Raw genomic sequence first — 23,219 nt, 5'->3', positions numbered from 1 at the left:
AGACACAGTACCGAAGATGTCCAGTCTTTTTCTCCGGTCACTGAATAGCGTCCTTGTCTCGCAAACCATATAACAAGACAGGAAACACCAGTGGCCTCATGTATAAATGGTGCTTACGCACAGAAATGTTGCGTAAGAACATAGCCACGTTCAAATCGCGATGTATAAAACCTAAACTTGGCGTAAAGCCACGCACATTTCCACTGTAGCTCATACCCTGTCGTACCCAAGTTTTCTGCTTGGTTTTGCAGACTGGCGGCACCCAGCGTCAAAGCAGTGCTACTGTTCCTGTGTGGTTTCCCTTTCTTTTTTAGATCCGCATCCCTGACGCAGCTTTATAAACACACTGAAATTAACCGCATATTGTTTATTAGTTTAATGCATCTGATTGTAATTAACCTGTAACAATATAATGGTCCACAGAATGGTCAAACTATTCTAAATACCATAACTGCTTTAGCGTTGTTACTCTCACTGCACCTTCTTCTTCTTCTTCTGTCAGCTGCTCCCGTTAGGGGTTGCTACAGCGGATCATCTTTTTCCATATTACTCTCACTGCACCACTCGGAGTATTTATATCACTGTATCTGTGTGTGAATCACAGATCTACAGTGACTGGAAAGAGAATTATCGGTATACAGCATCAAGCACATGCTGCCTCAGCCATTCACTATTTGAACTGCTCTCATCTGACCAACGCTTCAGAGCTTTTCCTGTTCGGACCTCGCGGTTCACAAACAGTTTCATCCCAAGAGCTCTAAACGCACTCAATCAATCCATCAAGTGCTCCTTGTAGAACTGTTTGTACTTGCAAGTTACCATGAGGTAATTGTACTTATGATACAGTTATAATATTGCACAACCTGAGCCACTTTATAAAGCGTGTATTTACATATGATGATGATATCATTTTTAAGATGAAATGCAGCAATATTATATTATACAGATAAAACATTTAACTACACGGTGCCGCAGCGCTAGCGAGAAACTTGAGCTTCATTCACGGTTTGTTCCTGCCTCGCGCTGTATTCATCCTGTGGCTGGCGTGACACTGGAAGGATAGATGCATAGAATAATTAAACATTATGAAGATATTTCGATGTTCCTTAAAAGTTTTAAAGAATCGGCGTTCTAAGCTTACAGATGGCTTAATGTCTATTACAGAGCTGATTGTGTGGCGATTGGGTATTTGGAGAAAGAAAAGTAAGGACAGGAATTGGGGGTTAGTACGTTTGAAAAAGACACTACTTCTGTAATAAAGCATTTCATTGAAGGTCGCGCATGGCGCAGCAAGCATCTTGCTGTAAGACATGAACAATCACTGCACCACCGTGTTCCCATGTTTAATAACATGCTTTAACTCATATCATCATGAAAATGATATCACATATACTTATTAGAATTTTAATTATTCAGAGAGCTGTAATATTACGAATGTAATGGATTCTGCGTCCTGTCGGAGGAAGAGCACGTAGTGATTCAGGCACATAGAGCACATATATGATCAAATAAAAAACAAAGCATTTAACGTGCTACTTTAGTTACGATGGGATTTGAGAAACTAGTAAATTAAACGATTTTAAGATGAAGTTTATGATGTTCTACTTTAATGACAAAATAAACTACGTAATTAAAGTGAAAATTTCGGGATTAAAGTTGACATTTCGTGCTTTTTTTCACACTGTGTGTCTTTTTTTTTCACTGTACCCTAATAAGCTTTCATATGACACTCAGACGGTGGGCTACGAGTTGCCTTTTCACGCCGACTTTGAAATGTGACAACTTCTTTTTTATTTTGGGCACTGTGCGACTTTGTGAACATTAGCTTTCAAGTTTCTCTGACACTCTATGTCACTCGATCAGCTTCCTTTTGTTGCTTATATAACTGTTTAAACCAACAAATAGTACGTTTTTCTTTGCCTCCATTTGGTATTCGCTGAAATTCTTCTATTTTTCCTCGTACTTTTGCCATTGCCTTTTCACAGAACGCTGAGCTTAAGGCCTATTTATATTGATTTGCATATTCAAAGAGGCATAATTCTGGGAGGAGTTGGGGCGGGACAGCAGGCGTGTGCACAAGCGTTACTTTTCACGCTGACCAGGATTTATGTAGCGGAAGAAAGTGGAAGCTGGTGAACGCACAGATTTATGCATCTGGATATTTCTCTGCATAAGCACATTTCAGCTTTTGTGTTTACGTAATGTTATAGTGCGAATTCTACACACGGCGTTATGCATGAGGCCCCAGAACTCTAAAGACTTGGACCTTCATATATTGCTCAGATATCAGAAGCGCCACACAACCCAATCTATTCTGGTAATTTTGCTGATTAGCTCTGATGCTTTCTTGTTTTCCAATTTAATTTTGTGGAAAAGATATGAAATAATGTGTCCTCTTTAAAAAGCCTTCAGAGTTTCCAAGAATATTCCTGAAGAGACCCCTGAGAAATAATCAATTCTTGAATAACTATGATGTACTAATGAGAAGAAGGAATATGCTCTTGAGTTTGGATTTAAAAATCTCCATGGGTCTGTTATAATCCAAGTTATAATCCATTACAAACTGTGTGATTAAAGTAAAGATTTTCCACTTGAATATTTCGTTCATTAATGTGTGTCATCGATGTGTGATTTAAGTATTCCCTTAAATTTTTTGAGGCCTTTATATATACAGTATATATATATATATATATATATATATATATATATATATATATATATATATATATATATATATATATACAGTAAGACCCCGCTTAACGCTGCTCCATTAAATGCTGATTCGGTATTACACGTTTTTGTTATTCTAATTTTTCATGGATTCACTTTGTAGTCACATAAAAGCTTGTTTTTTGCCGCAATCACACAACTTAATTAAATAGTCGCATCCAGTCTCATGGCGCATTTGATAACAATGCAGTGCAGTACATTACGTATGCCTGCTGTGTCACTGTTCATTTATGATTGGTCATCGACGTTAGATAGATAGATAGATAGATAGATAGATAGATAGATAGATAGATAGATAGATAGATAGATAGATAGATAGATAGATAGATAGATAGATAGATAGATACTTTATTAATCCCAAGAGGAAATTCACATACTCCAGCAGCAGCATACTGATAAAAACAATATTAAAGAGTGATAAAAATGCAGGTATAACAGACAGTAACTTTGTATAATGTTAACGTTTACCCCCCCGGGTGGAATTGAAGAGTTGCATAGTGTAGGGGTGGAACAATCTCCTCAGTCTGTCAGGGGAGCAGGACATTGACAGAAGTCTGTCGCTGAAGTTGCTCCTCTGTCTGGAGATAATACTGTTCAGTGGATGCAGTGGATTCTCCATGATTGACAGGAGCCTGCTGAGTGCCCGTCGCTCTGCCACGGATGTCAAATTGTCCAGCTCCGTGCCTACAATAGAGCCTGCCTTCCTCACCAGTTTGTCTAGGCGTGAGGCGTCCCTCTTCTTTATGCTGCTTCCCCAGCACACCACCGCATAGAAGAGGGCGCTCACCACAACCGTCTGACAGAACATCTGCAGCATCTTATTGCAGATGTTGAAGGACGCCAGCCTTCTAAGGAAGTATAGTCGGCTCTGTCCTTTCTTACACAGAGGATCAGTATTGGCAGTCCAGTCCAATTTATAATCCAGCTGCACTCCCAGGTATTTATAGGTCTGCGCCGTCTGCACACAGTCGCCTCTGATGATCATGGGGTCCAGGAGGGGCCTGGGCCTCCTAAACTCCACCACCAGCTCCTTGGTTTTGCTAGTGTTCAGTTGTAGGTGGTTTGAGTCGCACCATGATGATGATCTTCATCCCATCTCACACTTCCTTCATTATTGTGTAAGGATATAAATGTAACATTTTATTTTACTGTAATAAATAACAATTATCCCTTTTTAGTTTTAAAATGAGTGGTTGCGTGGCAGGGTGGCGCAGTGGGTAGTACTTTGCCTCGCAGTTAGGAGACCCGGGTTTGCTTCAAGGGTCCTCCCTGCGTGGAGTTTGCATGTTTTCCCCATGTCTGTGTGGGTTTCCTCCGGGTACTCTAGTTTCCTCCCACAGTCCAAAGACATGCAGGTTAGGTGCATTGGTGATTCTAAATTGTCCCTAGTGTGTGCTTGGTGTGTGTGTGTGTGTATGTGCGCACCCTGCAGTGGGCTGGTGCCCTGACTGGGGTTTGTTTCCTGCCTTGCACCCTGTGTTGGCTGGGATTGGCCCCAGCAGACCCTGTGACCCTGTAGTTAGGATATAGTGGGTTGGATAATGGATGGATGGATGAGTGGTTGTAAAGAAAAAGAAAGTAATGTGACAAGAAAAAGCATTTCGCTGGAAACTAAAACACAGGTGCTCAGACAATTAGATGCAGTTGAACGCCAAATTATCGAAATTAGCGTTTCTGAAGATGAGGAACAAAAGGAACTTTCAACAATTTTCTAAAAAAATGTTTATCCACTATTACGGAAATAATGGATCAGTTTATACAAAACGATCCAAATTTTGCTAGAAGTTCAAAGGCAAGATGAAGCGTCATTGATACATTGCTATCGACAATTGCTTGCTGAATGGCAGAGAAAAAGGCAAATGACGTTAGATGACTCTTCACAAAAAAACAAAAAAGTGTCAAATGAGGAGGAACCTACCTCAGCGCAATCATAAATTATGTATCTACTCAAATATTTTTGATTTTTATGAATGATTTATGAATAAAAATCAACAAGAGCAATAATTTTTTTTATAATTAATGTAACAAAAAAGTATTTAATTATACATGCTACAAAATAATACAAAAAAAAATTTATTCTCTGTCTTGTTTCACCTATCCCCATTATTTACGTGTTAAGATGACCTTGTTTAACACTGTTTCATTTAGCGCTGGGATTTCTTGGAACGTTTTCCACCTTACTGTATATATACATACAGTGCATCCAGAAAGTATTCACAGCGCATCACTTTTTCCACATTTTGTTATGTTACAGCCTTATTCCAAAATGGATTAAATTAATTTTTCTCCTCAGAATTCTACACACAACACCCCATAATGACAACGTGAAAAAAGTTTACTTGAGATTTTTGCAAATTTATTAAAAATAAAAAATTTGAGAAAGCACATGTACATAAGTATTCACAGCCTTTGCCATGAAGCTCGAAATTGAGCTCAGGTGCATCCTGTTTCCCCTGATCATCCTTAAGATGTTTCTGCAGCTTAATTGGAATCCACCTGTTTCTGCAGTTAATTGGACATAATTTGGAAAGGCACACACCTGTCTATATAAGGTCACACAGTTGACAGTTCATGTCAGAGCACAAACCAAGCATGAAGTCAAAGGAATTGTCTGTAGACCTCCAAAACAGGATTGTCTCAAGGCACAAATCTGGGGAAGGTTACAGAAAAATTTCTGCTTCTTTGAAGGTCCCAATGAGCACAGTGGCCTCCATCATCCATAAGTGGAAGAAGTACGAAACCACTAGGACTCTTCCTAGAGCTGGCCGGCCATCTATACTGAGCGTTTGGGGGAGAAGGGCCTTAGTCAGGGAGGTGACCAAGAACCCGATGGTCACTCTGTCAGAGCTCCAGAGGTCCTCTGTGGAGAGGGGAGAACCTTCCAGAAGGACAACCATCTCTGCAGCAATCCACCAATCAGGCCTGTATGGTAGAGTGGCCAGACGGGAGCCACTTCTTAGTAAAAGGCACATGGCAGCCCGCCTGGAGTTTGCCAAAAGGCACCTGAAGGACTCTCAGACCATGATAAAGAAAATTCTCTGGTCTGATGAGACAAAGATTGAACTCTTTGGTGCGAATGCCAGACGTCACGTTTGGTGGAAACCAGGCACCATCCCTACAGTGAAGTATGGTGGTGGCAGCATCATGCTGTGGGGATGTTTTTCAGCGGCAGGGACTGGGAGACTAGTCAGGATAAAGGGAAAGGTGACTGAAGCAATGTACAGAGACATCCTGGATGAAAACCTGCTCCAGAGTGCTCTTGACCTCAGACTGGGGCGACGGTTCATCTTTCAGCAGGACAACGACTCTAAGCACACAGCCAAGATATCAAAGGAGTGGCTTCAGGACAATTCTGTGAATGTCCTTGAGTGGCCCAGCCAGAGCCCAGACTTGAATCCGATTGAACATCTCTGGAGAGATCTTAAAATAGCTGTGCACCGACGCTTCCCATCCAACCTTATGGAGCTTGAGAGGTGCTGCAAAGAGGAATGGGCGAAACTGGCCAAGGATAGGTGTGCCAAGCTTGTGGCATCGTATTCAAAAAGACTTGAGGCTGTAATTGCTGCCAAAGGTGCATCAACAAAGTATTGAGCAAAGGCTGTGAATACTTATGTACATGTGATTTCTCAGTTTTTTTATTTTTAATAAATTTGCAAAAACCTCAAGTAAACTTTTTTCATGTTGTCATTATGGGGTGTTGTGTGTAGAATTCTGAGGAAAAAAATGAATTTAATCCATTTTGGAATAAGGCTGTAACATAACAAAATGTGAAAAAAGTGATACGCTGTGAATACTTTCCGGATGCACTGTATATCAATATAACACAAAGGATACAAGTTCAGCACACTGCTTATTTTTTTCCCATGAGATACTTCTCCCCCTGTTTTCCACCTGTACAGAACAGTTCACAGCTCCAAAACACAGCACACAACACTCTTCTTTCCCTTTCTCTTTCTCTTCCTCTCTTTCCACCTTCACTCCTCCTGGCAAGCTCTGTCCTTCAGCTTCTGACTCTGGCTCTTGAGGTAGTGGCAGCTAGCTCCTTTTATAGGGTACCTGGAAGTGCTCTAGGTGTCTGGTGACCTTCTTCCAGCACCACTTCTGGATGTGGTGGAAGTGCTGCAAAAAAGGGCTCAGCAGTACCTACAGCACAACCTGGCAACACCCACGGAACCCAACAAGGCTGCACCAAACTCCAACTCTCATGGAGCCCTGTGGGAGTCCAAGGCACTGCTGGGGAGATAATGCCATGAATAATCTCTCTCTCCTGGTCCTTCCACTGTAGAGGCATCTCCCAGCCGTCTGCCAATATGTATTGTGACAGATAGGGGGCGCCCTCGCTCCCTTGAACCCTCTGATCAGACGCCAAACATCAGATAAAAGTCCAAAATGACTTTATTAATACTTCTCATGGGCTCACCACCTATGGGAGGGGCCAAGGAGGTCGGGTGCAGTGTGAGTTGGGTAGTGGCCGAAGGTGGGGACCATGGCGGTCCGATCCTCGGCTACAGAAGCTGGCTGTTGGGACGTGGAATGTCACCTCTCTGAAGGGGAAGGAGCCTGAGCTAGTGCGCGAGGTTGAGAGGTTCTGGCTAAATATAGTCGGGCTCACCTCGACGCACAGCTTGGACTCTGGAACCAATCTCCTTGAGAGAGGCTGGACTCTCTACCACTCTAGAGTTGCCCCCGGTGAGAGGCGCCGAGCGGGTGTGGGCATACTTATTGCCCCCCGACTTGGAGCCTATACATTGGGGTTTACCCCAGTGGATGAGAGGGTAGCCTCCCTCCGTCTCCGGGTGGGGTACGGGTCCTAACTGTTGTTTGTGCGTATGCACCGAACAGCAGTTCGGAGTATCCACCCTTTTTGGAGTCCCTGGAGGGGGTGCTGGAGGGCATACCTTCTGGGGACTCCCTCGTACTGCTGGGAGACTTCAGTGCTCACGTGGGCAATGACAGTGAGACCTGGAAGGACGTGATTGGGAGGAATGGCCCCCCCGATCTGAACCCGAGTGGTGTTTTGTTATTGGACTTCTGTGCTCATCACGGATTGTCCATAACAAACACCATGTTCAAGCATAGGGGTGTTCATATGTGCACTTGGCACCAGGACACCCTAGGCCTCAGTTTGATGATCGACTTTGTGGTCGTGTCGTCGGACTTGCGGCCACATGTCTTGGACACTCGGGTGAAGAGAGGGGCGGAGCTCTCAACTGATCACCACCTGGTGGTGAGTTGGCTCCGATGGTGGGGGAGGATGCTGGTCAGGCCTGGTAGACCCAAACGTGTTGTGAGGGTCTGCTGGGAACGTCTAGCAGAGCCCCCTGTCAGAAGTAGCTTCAACTCCCACCTCCGGCAGAACTTCAACCATGTCCCGATGGAGGTGGGGGACATTGAGTCCGAATGGGCCATGTTCTGTGCCTCCATTGTTGAGGCGGCTGACCGGAGCTGTGGCCGTAAGGTAGTCGGTGCCTGTCGTGGCGGCAATCCCCGAACCCGTTGGTGGACACCGGCGGTGAGGGATGCTGTCAAGCTGAAGAAGAAGTCCTACCGGTCCCTTTTGTCCTGTGGGACTCTGGAGGCAGCTGATAGGTACCGGCAGGCCAAGCGGAATGCGGCTTCGGTGGTTGCTGAGGCAAAAACTCGGGCATGAGAGGAGTTTGGGGAGGCCATGGAGAACGACTTTCGGACGGCTTCGAGGAGATTCTGGTCCACCGTCCGGCGTCTCAGGAGGGGGAAGCAGTGCAGTGTCAACACTGTGTATGGTGGGGATGGTGTGCTGCTGACCTCGACTCAGGACGTTGTGGGGAGTACTTCCTCAATCCCATTAACATGCCTTCCAATGAGGAAGCAGAGCCTGGGGACTCGAAGGTGGGCTCCCCCATCTCTGGGACTGAGGTCACCGAGGTGGTCAAAAAACTCCTTGGTGGAAGGGCCCCGGGGGTGGATGAGATACGCCCGGAGTTCCTCAAGGCTCTGGATGTTGTAGGGCTGTCTTGGTTGACATGTCTCTGCAACATCGCATGGACATCAGGGACAGTGCCTCTGGATTGGCAGACCGGGGTGGTGGTCCCCCTCTTTAAGAAGGGGGACCAGAAAGTGTGTTCCAACTACAGAGGGATCACACTCCTCAGCCTCCCTGGAAAAGTCTATTCAGGGGTTTTGGAGAGGAGGGTCCATCGGATAGTCGAACCTCGGATTCAGGAGGAACAGTATGGTTTTTGTCCTGGTCGTGGAACAGTGGACCAGCTCTACACCCTTAGCAGGGTCCTGGAGGGTGCATGGGAGTTCGCCCAACCAGTCTACATGTGTTTTGTGGACTTGGAAAAGGCGTTCGACCATGTCCCTCTGGGAATCCTGTGGGGGGTGCTCCGAGAGTATGGGGTACCAGACCCCCTGATAAGAGCTGTTCGGTCCCTTTATGATCGGTGTCAGAGCTTGGTCCGCATTGCCTGCAGTAAGTTGAACCCATTTCCAGTGAGAGTTGGACTCCTCCAGGGCTGCCCTTTGTCACCGATTCTGTTCATAACTTTTATGGACAGAATTTCTAGGCGCAGCCAGGGTGTTGAGCGGGTCCGGCTTGGTGGACTCAGGATTGGGTCATTGCTTTTTGCAGATGATGTTGTCCTGTTTGCTTCATCAGGCTGTGATCTTCAGCCCTCTCTGCATCGGTTCGCAGCTGAGTGTGAAGCGGCTGGGATGGGAATCAGCACCTCCAAATCCAAGACCATGGTCCTCAGCCGGAAAAGGGTTGAGTGCCCTCTCAGGGTTGGGAGCGAGATCCTGCCCCAACTGGAGGAGTTCAAGTATCTCGGGGTCTTGTTCACGAGTGAGGGAAGAATGGAGTGTGAGGTCGACAGGCGGATCGGTGCGGCGTCCGCAGTGATGCGGGCTCTGCATCGGTCTGTCGTGGTGAAAAAGGAGCTGAGCCATAAGGCAAAGCTCTCAATTTACCAGTCGATCCATGTTCCTACCCTCACCTATGGTCATGAGCTATGGGTAGTGACCGAAAGAACGAGATCGCAAATACAAGCGGCTGAAATGAGTTTCCTCCGCAGGGTGTCTGGGCTTTCCCTTAAAGATAGGGTGAAAAGCTCAGTCATCCGGGAGGGGCTCAGAGTAGAGCCGCTGCTCCTCCGCATCGAGAGGAGTCAGATGAGGTGGCTCGGGCATCTGATCAGGATGCCTCCTGGACGCCTCCCTGGTGAAGTGTTCCGGGCACGTCTAACCGGGAGGAGGCCCCGGGGAAGACCCAGGACACACTGGAGGGACTATGTCTCCCGGCTGGCCTGGGAACGCCTCGGGATTCTCCCGGAAGAGCTAGAAGAAGTGGCTAGGGAGAGGGAAGTCTGGGTATCTCTGCTCAAGCTGCTGCCCCTGCGTCCCGACCTCGAATAAGCGGAAGAGGATGGATGGATGGATGGACTTTATTTATAATAATAAATGTGCACAAAGCACCCTCCACTCCACAATACTCCAATAAACAAATACACAATCAATAAACAATGCTCCACTCCCAGCAGCGGAGTCACCCTTCCTCCCAACTCGGCTCACTGCTGGGATTTCCCACAGTCCTTTTATACTTGTTGACCCGGAAGTGTTTCTGTTCCTCAGCCCATGTGGCTCTTAACACTTCCGGGTAAGGTGAAAACTCCTTTTCTTCATCCCGGAAGTACGTCATTTCTTCTGTCCCTGTGACTAGGACATACTTCCGGGTTATAGTGCACGTAGCAATCCCTGGGCCTCCCTGCAGCATCCCCTTGCGGTCCCCATGGTATCCAGCAGGGCTGTGCAGTAAAACTCCAATGTCCATGAGGCCCTGCTGGAATTCGGGGCACCTCCATGTTGCAGGAGAGGGCTCCATCTGGCAGCCTGGGGGTATTGGCCGGGATGAACGGCCGGCCATATTCCAACAATATATATATATATATATATGCAGTATCTTATATGTAAACGTCTACGCATGGACGTATGTGTGTCTTTCCGGCCCGGAAGTAAGAGGTGGAGTCGGACTAAGGGCTCCACCTCCGAGGATACGCAAGCAAGGCCAGCACGTCGGCAAAACGAAACATCCGAAGAGAGGGTACATCAGTAAAACGGTATCCCTTTTACTTTTCCTCCCGCTGCTAATACACAAGCGAGGTGAGCATGTTGGTAAAACAAAACCTCTGAAGAAAGACAGTCGCTTAGCCGCTAATGCACAAATGATGTGAGCATGTCGGCAAAAACAAAACCTCCTAGGAAAGAGATGCCCAGAGTAGTTCCTTTCAATTACCTGACATCTCTACATTTTAATTTTTTTTTTCTGACGATTTCAATAGTTTCTAGGACCCCGTGCACGGGCTTACACAGCTAGTATATATATATATATATATATATATATATATATATATATATATATATATATATATATATATATATATATATATATATGTATGGAAGAGTAGGTCTGTGATATGGTTTGCATATTTGTAGTTAGAGATTCACAAAGCGAGAAAATGAGTTACGTATCTTAAAGTAGTTTTTTATTCCTAAGCTTTCAACAACCTGCCACATGCTATCATCAGAGGAAAATGATCATACATTCAGGAATCAAAGGCAATATATAGCAGGTGCAGGGTGTGGGTTGGAGGGCGAGGTTGTAAGGGGATTAAGTGGATTAGTAAGGTAGAGTTCAGAAGGTTATGGTCATAAAGTCTTTTTTATTATTTAGATGTTCTTCTTTTTAAGTCTTCATATGCTCGGTTCAAGTCCATTTGTCTATTAATTGTTGTTTTCATTAGAGATCCACAATTAAGCCAGATCTCTGGCACTCTTTGTATTGCCCCTGTATTTTACTTTCACAATGTCCCAGTTAAACATATGTGTAAATCAGAGACCATGGATCTTTCCTTCATACAGCATTCCAATGTTCCTGTATACGTGTTGCAAATGTTTTAGATGTTTGTCCTGTGTATACCAATGGGAATGCACTGCATGGAATGCTGTAAACTGTGTTTCTTGTCTCTCTGGTGCAATTTTTACGTTTGACATTGAAAAGGACTGTCTGTAAAGTGTTTGCCGGATTGTGCACTGTCTTGATCCCAGATCTGGACAGGACGCATGCTGTACTTTCTAACACGCCACAATGATAAGGGAGAGTGTGGTAAGTGCAATGGGGACCAAGTTGGAGTCCACTGTTTGCTGAGGTCTGAGTCTCCTATATAGGCATTGTTTAATAAATGTCTTGGGATAGTTATTTGATGTGAACAGATGAAAGAGATCCATCCATCCATTTTCCAACCCGTTGAATTCGAACACAGGATCACGGGGGTCTGCTGGAGCCAATCCTAGCCAACACAGGGCACAAGGCAGGAACCAATCCCGGGCAGGGTGCCAACCCACCGCAGGACACACACAAACACACACACACACCAAGCACACACTAGGGCCAATTTAGAATCGCCAATCCATCTAACCTGCATGTCTTTGGACTGTGGGAGAAAACCGGAGGACCCGGAGGAAACCCACGCAGACATGGGGAGAACATGCAGACTCCACGCAGGGAGGACCCGGGAAGCGAACCCAGGTCCCCAGGTCTCCCAACTGCAAGGCAGCAGCGCTACCCACTGCGCCACCATGCCGATGAAAGAGATAATGTCTTTAATTCTTTTTTATGTCCATTCTGGTACCTTACATTTTGAACAAAGTCCTAACACAACTCCGTTTATGTGATGAAGGATGGTTGCTGGAAAAGTGCAGTATTTTTTCATATAACAATCCTTGAGATAAACACTTGTAATTAAACCGGCGTGGTTACCTCTTTCAATAGAAATGTCAAGGAAATCGATGCGTCCATTCATTTCTTTTTCCATTATGAATTGGATAGTGGGGAATACTGAGTTGATGTGGTTGTAGAATTCATTCACTGGTTACTTTTTAATATGATAAATGTATCATTTATGTAGCGTATCCAGAATTTAAATTTGAACTGAGTTAGGGCTGCGCTTTGAAATCGTTGCATAACCAGTTCAGCTAAGAGTCCTGATAATGCAGATCCCATTGCGATGCCTTCTATCTGTCTATAGTACTTTCCATTAAAATGGAAAATATTATAGACAGAAAGAAGGCATGCTTAACCCTTACCTGGACGATAACGCTATACATCACCATGCTTTTGGTGGTGTATTTGAGTCAGATAGCAGGTCAACCCTAAACTGCCCTCTGACCCCTTCCTGTGATATTGTCAGATTTGTAAAATATAATTTACCTAATATCAGCAAAGGTGGAAATAACTATATTAAATTAATCTTATAAATCTACACAAAAATAAATGGCAATGAACGGATCCATAAATTCACCCCCCTACACAGCAACATATACAATATGCAAATAACATGAAAGAAGAAAAAAAAAACCTTTGACACAGTGTGGCGGACGACCCCCAAAACTGGAATGGTTTAACAGGTGGAGACCACTGACATTTTTCCCTCCTGATTTTTTCTGTTTATTCACTAGTTTTGCATTTGGCTATGGTCAGTGTCACTACTGGTAGCATGAGGCGATACCTGGACCTAACTTCTCCAGGATGGCACATCAATACGTTCAATTGCCAGAAGGTTTACTGTGTCTCCCAGCACAGTCTCAAGGGCATGAAGGAGATTCCAGGAGACAGCCAGTTACACTAGGAGAGCTGGACAGGGCTGTAGAAGGTCCTTAACCCATCAGCAGGACCGGTATCTGCTCCTTTGGGCAAGGAGGAACAGGACGAGCACTGCCAGAGCCCTACAAAATGACCTCCAGCAGGACACTGGTGTGAATGTCTCTGACCAAACAATCAAAAACAGACTTCATGAGGGTGGCCTGAGTTCCCAATGTCTTCTGGTGGGCCCTGTGCTCACTGCCTGGCACCATGGAGCTCAACTGGAATTTTCCATATAATTCCAGAATTGGCAGGTTCACCACTGGTGCCCTGTGCTTTTCATAGATGACAGCAGGTTCACCCTGAGCACATGTGACAGATGTGAAAGGATTGGAGAAGCTGTGGAGAACATTATGCTGCCTGTAATCGTTCAGCATGACTGGTTTGGTGGTGGGTCAGTGATGATCTGGGGAGGCATATCCATGGAGGAACGCACAGACCTATACAGGCTAAACAATGCCCTTGACTGCCTTTAGGTATTGGGATAAAATCCTCGGACCCTATGCTGTATACACTATATATACATACAAAGATGCCTTGGTGGGAGGTGGCTTGGGGTGGACTAGGGTACCCAGCAAAGAACCCAAACAGAAATAAGAAAAAAATCCATACTTCGCAAAGACAGCTACTGGGATTTAAATTATGTAATCCCAATTTTTGACTTAAACATTTACATAAAAATAAAATTAAATAAAATTTCCATAAGTGATTTTTTTCTTTAGGGTTTCCCTACAGAGTCCTTCACACTGCTTAATCATGCATTAAGTTTAATTATCTGTAATAGTTATGAAACCATTTCAGAACATTATTAACATTTGATCTACATTTGCACTTGCCAGTGATTTTACAAATAAGAAGCAAATCATTAACCTAACCTAATGTAGAGCAGCTTACAATTAATTATTACTTGCATGTAAATCAAGCATTAAGTACAGTAGCTTATTTCAAAGCAAAATGTATTTCAAGTAATAGAACATTCATTATAGTCTGTAATACTACATGACATTTTTAAATTGATTCCAAAAATGACAATGAAAAATTGAGAATAATGATGAAGAAAGTTCAGTATCTTGCTTGGGTTGAAAGTATTTAAAAGAATAAAAATAAGAATAAAAATTCTGATCTAGTCCATTATGACTTTGATTCAAAATTAATATGTGAAAATAAAGAATGTACATTTTATTTATAAAAATCAAAATATGATAAATAAGAAATCAGAAGTGTCTGGCATGAATCTGTTATGAGTGGGTTGTAAATTCTTTATTAAAGTATTAGAAGGCATAGCACTTAATAATATAACACTTAATAACTAAAATAATTTAATTCTTTGTCTGCTGCTCTAAATGTCTGTTCCTTTTAATTACAGGTTACCTATTCTCCAGGGTGGTACATTTGCCTTTTTAACACCCACACTTGCTGTTCTCTCAATGCCTGAATGGAAATGCCCAGCTTGGACTAGCAATGCAAGTCTTGTGAATACCAGTGATCCAGAATATATTGAAATCTGGCAAACAAGGATACGGGAGGTTAGATTTCTTTCATTCATTTACAATGGTGTAATATGTATAAAATGGTACATACAGCATTAAGTTTGTCCATTCTAAATGAAGTTCTGTTCTTTGAAATATTAAGACTAATTCGTAAAGCAACAGTTTTAGTTAGTCTTTACCTTGAAGGCAACATTATTGCGCACAAAGATGTTTTCTTGGTTTAGGTTTAGGTTTAGGTTTATTTGTCATATATAGGTTAACACAGGGTCAACATACAATGAAATGTGTATGACAAGAAAAACAAGTCACTCAGCCTAGATCCAATAAAGCTAAAAAAATAATTAAAAATTTACAAGTTAAAAATAGACAAGCCGTATAAAATAAAATGTGTACATATAAAAGAAGTTATAGAGCAATATGAGTTGGATGAGCAGCAAGTACAAATGACAGTTATTGCACAGATAATGTTTTATAAGTTCAGATGCATATTCCATAAAGTGCAGATGCATGTTCCAGTCAGTATTCAGAGTGTGTGCAGGTACAGTTTGTGTATGAGTATTGCAATGTAGGTGTAATGTAAGTGTATGTAAGTGTTCAGGTGTTGCTGTTGAGGAGTTGAATGGCCTGGTGGTAAAAACTGTTCTTAAGTCTTGTAGTCCGAGCAGCCAGACTCCTGTATCGTCTGCCAGATGGTAACAAGGAGAACAGCTGGCGTGCTGGATGGCTGTGGTCCTTTATGATGCTGCTTGTCTTACGCAGGCACCGATGGAGGTAAATGTCTTCAATGGCAGGAAGACTCTTGCCCGTGATGTGCTCTGCTGTCTTCACCACTCTCTGTAGTGATTTCCGGCTGCTGGCAGAGCAGCTCCCATACCAGACGGTAATGCAGCCTGTCAGCAGACTCTCGACCACACTCCTGTAAAAGTTTGAGGTGATGTTGGCATTCATGCCAAACTTCCTCAGCCTCCTCAGGAAGTACAGCCGCTGGCGAGCTTTCTTAACCACAGTGTCTATGTGAAGGGTCCACGAGAGATCCTCGGTGATGTTTACTCCGAGGAACTTGAAGCTGTTAACCCTTTCAACTTCTACGCCGCTGATATAGATGGCCTGGTGTTCTCTGCCTTGTTGTTTCCGATAGTCCACGATCATCTCCTTGGTTTTGCTGACGTTAAGAGACAAGTTGTTATCCAGGCACCAGTTACTCAATGCCAGCACCTCCTCTCTGTAGGCCGTCTCATCGTTGTCAGTGATAAGGCCTATGATGGTTGTGTCGTCTGCAAACTTGATGATGGTGTTTGTGCCATGTTTTGCAACACAGTCGTGGGTGAACAAGGAATACAAGAGGGGGCTAAGCACACAGCCCTGCGGCGCTCCTGTGTTTAAAATGAGTGATGAGGATGTGTGTTTGCCGACTCTCACCACCTGGGGCCTGTTTGTCAGGAAAGAGAAAATCCATCTGCAGATGGTCGTCCCCAACCCAAGGTCATCAAGCTTCAAGACAAGTTTTGAGGGGATGATGGTGTTGAACAGTTTTCTGCTGTAGATAGTCAGTCAGTCATTTTCCAACCCTCTATATCCTAAAACAGGGTCACGGGGGTCAGTTGGAGCCAATCCCAGCCAGCACAGGGTGCAAGGCAGGAACAAACCCTGGACAGGGCGCCAGCCCACCCCCACACACCAAGCACACACTAGGGACAATTTAGGATCGCCAATGCACCTAACCTGCATGTCTTTGGACTGTGGGAGGAAACAGGAGCACTAGGGGAAACCCACGCAGACCCAGGGAGAACATGCAAACTCCACGCAGGGAGGACCTGGGAAGCGAACCCAGGTCTCCTTACCGCGAGACAGCAGTGCTACCACTGCACCACCAGCACCACCGCTGCTGTAGACAGTTTGAATTAGTGGACTGTCTTACAGACAGACCTCAGTATGTGCGTCTTGGGAACTGCAGGTCTGACATTGTGGTCAATAGCACAGGAGCGCCGCAGGGGACTGTACTTTCTCCGGTCTTGTTCAGCCTATATACATTGGACTTCCAATACAACTCGGAGTCCTGCCACGTGCAAAAGTTCACTAACGACATTGCTATTGTGGGCTGCATCAGGAGTGGGCAGGAAGAGGAGTATAGGAACCTAATCAAGGACTTTGTTAAATGGTGCGACTCAAACCACCTACAACTGAACACCAGCAAAACCAAGGAGCTAGTGGTGGATTTTAGGAGGCCCAGGCCCCTCATGGACCCCGTGATCATCAGAGGTGACTGTGTGCAGAGGGTACAGACCTATAAATACCTGGGAGTGCAGCTGGATGATAAATTGGACTGGACTGCCAATACTGATGCTCTGTGCAAGAGAGGACATAGCTGACTATACATCCTAAGAAGGCTGGCATCCTTCAGCATCTGCAATAAGATGCTGCAGATGTTCTATCAGACAGTTGTGGCGAGTGCCTTCTTCTACGCGGTGGTGTACTGGGGAGGCAGCATAAAGAAGAGGGATGCCTCACGCCTGGACAAACTGGTAAGGAAGGCAAGCTCTATTGTAGGCATGGAGATGAACAGTTTGACATCCGTGGCAGAGCGATGGGCGCTGAGCAGGCTCCTGTCAATCATGGAGAATCCACTGCATCCACTGAACAGTATCATCTCTAGACAGAGGAGCAGCTTCAGCAACAGACTGCTGTCACTGTCCTGCTCCACTGACAGACTGAGGAGATCGTTCCTCCCCCACACTATGTGACTCTTCAATTCCACCCCCGGGGGGGTAAACATTAACATTATACAAAGTTATTGTCTGTTTTACCTGCATTTTTATCACTCTTTAATTTAATATTGTTTTTTATCAGTATGCTGCTGCTGGAGTATGTGAATTTCCCCTTGGGATTAATAAAGTACCTATCTATCTATCTATCTATCTATCTATCTATCTATCTATCTATCTATCTATCTATCTATCTATCTATCTATCTATCTATCTATCTATCTATCTATCTATCTATCTATCTATCTATCTATCTATCTATCTATCTTAAAAAAATGTCATCTCCTGTTTTAGTTTTTAGTCCTCCATTGATATGTACTGTATTTTCCATTTCCTTGAAAACATTTTGAATTACCCAAGAAATTCCATTATAGTAGTAGTAGTCATCAGAAAAGATTTGACCTGGGCCCAGACCAAATACTGTTTGGGCCATGTCCCATTGTGACTTGCCCCAGCATCACACACACTTCATGCGCTTTAACAGATACCCTCCCTCTTTCATTTCTGGACGCTTTCACCCAGTTATTCACATCACACACATGTTAAACCATGTCAGAGTCATATCCATGCAAAATTGAGGTATGTAATTTTTGGTACTGTTAAAAATGGAGTTATCTAGCATAATCATCTCTGTCTTAGGAGGACAACCGATACAAAGGACTAACATTTCAATGATGAATGGACCAAAACACTTTGTAATGGCATTAAAAGAGTTCAATTTAAGACACCATTATCTTCAGAGATATGGCACCTTCAATGAATCACCACAGTCTAAGGTCCAGTGCTGGAAAACTGAGACCTTGAGCAAACTATGACAATAGCCAGAAAGCACTCAACTGTTCACTAATGCAACATCAATGAGTTGCAAACTACACAGACCAGCACAATAAATCCTTCACTGATGCAAAGCTATTAAAAAAGTGTATTATAGCCATTTTATTGGAACTTACTAGTGAAAACCTGATGGATTTTGTGAAAAAAAAAACCTGATTACATTTGTGAAAAAGGCACCTATGTGCTGCAGCTTCTGCACATTGTGTTCATGTCTTGACAGTTAACAGCCAAAGTCTTGTGGGGCATGGTTGTGATCATATATCCCTAGCTATTAATAAATTGACTGACAATGCTGACTGTTTTGTAGGTCAGGTCAGGTCAGGTTGAGGAGCATGCACTGGTACAGCTCGGGATCCTGGTTGGCAACCCCCCAGGCAGAACATGGTCCAGTCCCACTCTCCAGAAATGACCCACTATCTGCCTCAGCCACGTGTTACGTGGGTGTCCTCTTGGCCTTGCCCAGCCACTCGGGTCCTCAGCAATGAGGATCTTGCAAGCCAACCTCTGGGAATGGCGCCATTTGACTGTAGTGCCGTAACTGACGCTCCTCACAATGCAGGTAATGTGCCTCATTCAGGACTTCATGAACAACTACTCATTCGACACAAAGTCAAACCAGCGGTACCCAAGGATTCTCTGAAGAGACACAGTACCAAAGGAGTCCACTCTCTGTCTCAGGTCATCAGGACTCTAAAGACTTGGACCTTCATCCTTTTGAATAGATATCGGAAGCGTCACACATCCCATTTTCAGCAACCTCATGACCCCCCATGCTTTCCCAATCCGTCTACTGGCTTCATAGGAAGAGTCACCAGAGACATGAATATCACTGCCGAGGTAAGTAAACTTTTCAATAAGGTAGACACCCTCTCCACAGATAGACACACTGCTGTGCCAAAGAGGTCATTAAAGGCCTGGATCTTGGTGTTTATCCAGGACACTCGCAAGCTCAGAAACTCAGATTCCTTGATCAGTCTCTCGAGAGCCCCGATCAGAGGCTCCACTGATTTCACCAAGATCACAGCATTGTCAGCAAAGTCAAGATCAGTGAATTTTTCTTCGCCAACAGGTGTTCCACAGCCGCTGGACCCCACAACCCTGCCCTGGAACCAGTCCATGCAAGCACTGAACAGAGAAGGAGCAAGAACACACCCCTGACAAATCCCATAATCAACTGGGAAAAATGCAGAGGTTTTGCCTCCACTCTGCACAGCACTCACAGTACCTGTGTACAGGTCAGACATGATATTCAGCAACTTTGAGGGGATCCCGCAAAGTCTCAGAATGTCCCACAGGGCAGCTGGATCAGCGGAGTCGAACGCTTTACGAAAACTGACAAAGACTGTAAAGAAACTCTGCCAATATTCATGTTTGCGCTCCATGAGAACTCTCAGTGCCAGGATGCGGTCGATGGTAGACTTCTTAGGTGTTAAAACCAGACTGTTCTGGTCGTTGGTAGGTGAGCAAGTGATCAAGGATCCTGTTGAGGATGACCCTAGCAAGGACCTTACCCTGTACTGAAAGCAGTGTTATCCCCCTGTAGTTGTCGCAATCCAGGCGATCACCCTTCCCTTTCCAGATAGGGATGACAAGTCCCATTTTCCAGTCAGTTGGGATGACGCTAGTCTCCCACATGGAAGCAAAGATTGCTTGAAGTGCCAGAAGGACAGCCTTACCACCAGCCTGGAGAAGTTCACTCCAGATATCATAGATCCCTACAGCCCTCCCTACCCTTAGCTGGTTCACCACCTGTGCAATCTCAGTGAGATTGGGTGGGTCACAGCTAATTGGAGGATCAGCCTCAAGAACCATGGACCCATTGATATCAAACGTCCTAGCTGGAGGATCAGCTTTAAAAAGCTGCTCAAAGTAGTCAGCCCAGCGGGTCACAATTCCAGTGTCATCTGTAAACACCGTTCCATCAGCTGCTCTGACTGCGACTCTCCGAGGAACAGATTCGGATTCGAATAATGCTTCAATTCCTCTGTAAGCAGGATGTGTGTCACTAGACCATAGATGGTGTGTCACTTGCTCACAGATTCTTCTAACAAATGCCTCCTTATCTGCCCTCAGAGCCCTCGCAGCCATCCTTCTCAGTTCCCATCAGGCCATACGCTGCAATTCCTCTCGATGATATCCAGAGTGCCCTGCGAGATGAAACATCTCCTTCTGGGAACACTGATAACACCATAGATGTAGATGCCTGACTTTTATACATTCTATATCAGTTTAAAACACAGTAACTTAAAAATGTTTTAGAGGAAGTCATGGGGCTAAAGAAAGCTTGCATGTGGTCTGGACATAACCTGTGGACAGCTATTTGATGATCCCTTCATTACAAGTTCTTTAAGAACCTGATTATTTTTTTCCACTGCTTATCTCTCATTTGCAATATGACAATAAAAGTAGCTTGAAGTTGTCTGCGTTATTTTGTTGTTGGTGAAATCAGTTAAAAAGGATAGAAAGGGAGGCTGACTCATCTGCTGGAAGTGCTAAGGTCATCTCTTATCTTTTCTCAGTGAAAAAGCACCTTTGGAGGGGCTGAGTAAAGATAAACACTTCTAGAGAGAGAGAGAAAGCAAACTTTGGATGGGAGCACATGCACCTGTTTACTTTACTCATTATTGCATTGACTATAGGCAATAACTTCTCGTAAACATGGGAGTGTGACGTGCGGGTCTGGCTCCATGCTCCATCTCCTCATTTGTGGAGCCTCTTCAACCCAACATCGTTGATAGTCATGACTGAGATGAACTGTACAGATGAGGACACCACATGAAGCAAGGGGAAGGTGCAAAAGTGTTCAGTGTTTTTATTAAAAACAATCAAAACAATGTCCAAATAAATAGTGATGTGCTTCATCCATAAATTAATAATCTGTAAAACATTGAAAAACCTGGAGCCTCATGCATAACGCCATGCGTAGAATTCGCACTATAACATGACGTAAGCACAAAAGCGGAAATGTGCTTACACAGAGAAATATCCAGATGCATAAATCTGTGCGAATACCAACTTCCACGTTCTTCCGCTACGTAAATCCTGGTCAGCGTGAAAAGTAACGCACGTACATGCGCCTGCTGTTCCGCCCCAACTCCTCCCAGAATTATGCCTCTTTGAATATGCAAATAAATATAAGTAGACCTTAAGATCAGCCTTCTGTGAAAAGACAATGGCAAAAGCACGAGGGAAAATATAAGGATTTCAGCGAATACCAAGTGGAGGCAAGGAAAAAAAATACTATTTGTTGGTTTAAACAGTGGTATAAACAACAAAAGGAAGTTGATCAAGTGACATAGAGTGCCTGAGAAACTCGAAAGCTCAAGTTCACAAAGTCGCACACTGCCCGAAATTAAAAAGAAGTTGTCACATATCAAAATATGCTGTGAAAAGGCGAGTCGTAGCCCACCATCTTTTTAAGGTACAGAGAAAAAAAATAGGCACACAGTGGGGAAAAAAGCACGAAATGTCAACTTTAATCTCTAAATTTCCACTTTAATCACGTAGTTTATTTTGTCATTAAATTAGAACATCATAAACTTCATCTTAAAATCGTTTAATGTTTAGTTTCTTAAATTCCATCGTAACTAAAGTAGCATGTTAAATGCTATGTTTTGTATTTGATCTTCTTTGTGCTCTGTGTGTGTGAATCACTACATGCTTCCGGGCTTTCTCTTCATCCGACAGGACACAGAATCCATTACATTCGTAATATTACAGCTCTCTGAATAATTAAAATACTGAGATGTATACATGATATCATTTTCATGATGATAGGAGTTAAAGCATGTTATTAAACATGGGAACACGGTGATGCAGTGATTGTTCATGTCTCACGCAAGATGCTTGCTGCGCCATGTGCGACCTTCAATTAAATACTTTATTGTAGCAGTACTGTCTCTTTCAAACAAACTGACCCCTAATTCCTGTCCTTACTTTTCTCCAAATACCCAATCGGCACACAATCAGCTCTGTAATAGACGTTAAGTCATCTGTAAGCTTAGAATGCCGATTCTTCAAAACTTTTAAGGAACATTGAAATATTTTCGTAGTACGTTTTTAATTATTCTATCTATCTATCCTTCCAGCACCAGCAAGAATACAGCGCGAGGCAGGAACAATCCGTTAATGGAGAGCCAGCGCCTCGCTAGCGCTGCGGCACCATGTCCTCACATGTTTAATTATTAACAAAATATAGATTATTTAAATGAAGTTAAAGTTTTATCTGTATAATATAATAAACATATTTTGCTGCATTTCATCTTAAAAATAATATTGTCATCATATGTAAATATGCGCTTTATAAAGTGGTTCAGGTTGTGCAAAATTATAACTGTATCACAAGTTTACAGTGAGGTAATTGTACTTATAGGTACAAACAGTTCTACAAGGTGCACTTGATGGACTGATTGAGTGCGTTTATAGTTCTTGGGATGAAACTGTTTCTGAACCACGAGGTCAGTACAGGAAAGGCTGTGAAGCGTTTGCTGTATGAGAACAGTTCAATAGACAGCATGGCTGAGGTAGCGTGTGCTAGATGCTGTATAGTGATAATTCTCTTTCTGATCAGCTGCTGTACAGCTGTGATTTCCCACTCAGATACAGTGATATAAATACTCCGAGTGGTGCAGTGAGAGTAATATGGAAAAAGATGATCCGCTGTGGCAAACCCTAACTGGAGCAGCTGAAAGAAGAAGAAGAAGAAGGTGCAGTGAGAGTAACAAC

At 43.9% G+C, this 23,219-nt stretch overlaps 1 protein-coding gene across 1 annotated transcript in view; it reads left to right on the top strand.

The window, feature by feature from the left end:
• The window catches only part of slc23a4 (solute carrier family 23 member 4), a 144,402-nt gene that overhangs the window by 61,244 nt on the left and 59,939 nt on the right, over nt 1–23,219 (top strand). Inside the window, exon 4 of the mRNA XM_028791533.2 lies at nt 14,775–14,934. Within this exon, the coding sequence (XP_028647366.1) occupies nt 14,775–14,934 (160 nt within the window). The remainder of the gene's footprint in view (nt 1–14,774; nt 14,935–23,219) is intronic.

Source organism: Erpetoichthys calabaricus, chromosome 1, assembly GCF_900747795.2.
Source record: "Erpetoichthys calabaricus chromosome 1, fErpCal1.3, whole genome shotgun sequence".
Classification (NCBI taxonomy): domain Eukaryota; kingdom Metazoa; phylum Chordata; class Cladistia; order Polypteriformes; family Polypteridae; genus Erpetoichthys; species Erpetoichthys calabaricus.
Note: the sequence above shows the minus strand (reverse complement) of the source record. Positions and strands in the feature narration are given on the sequence as shown.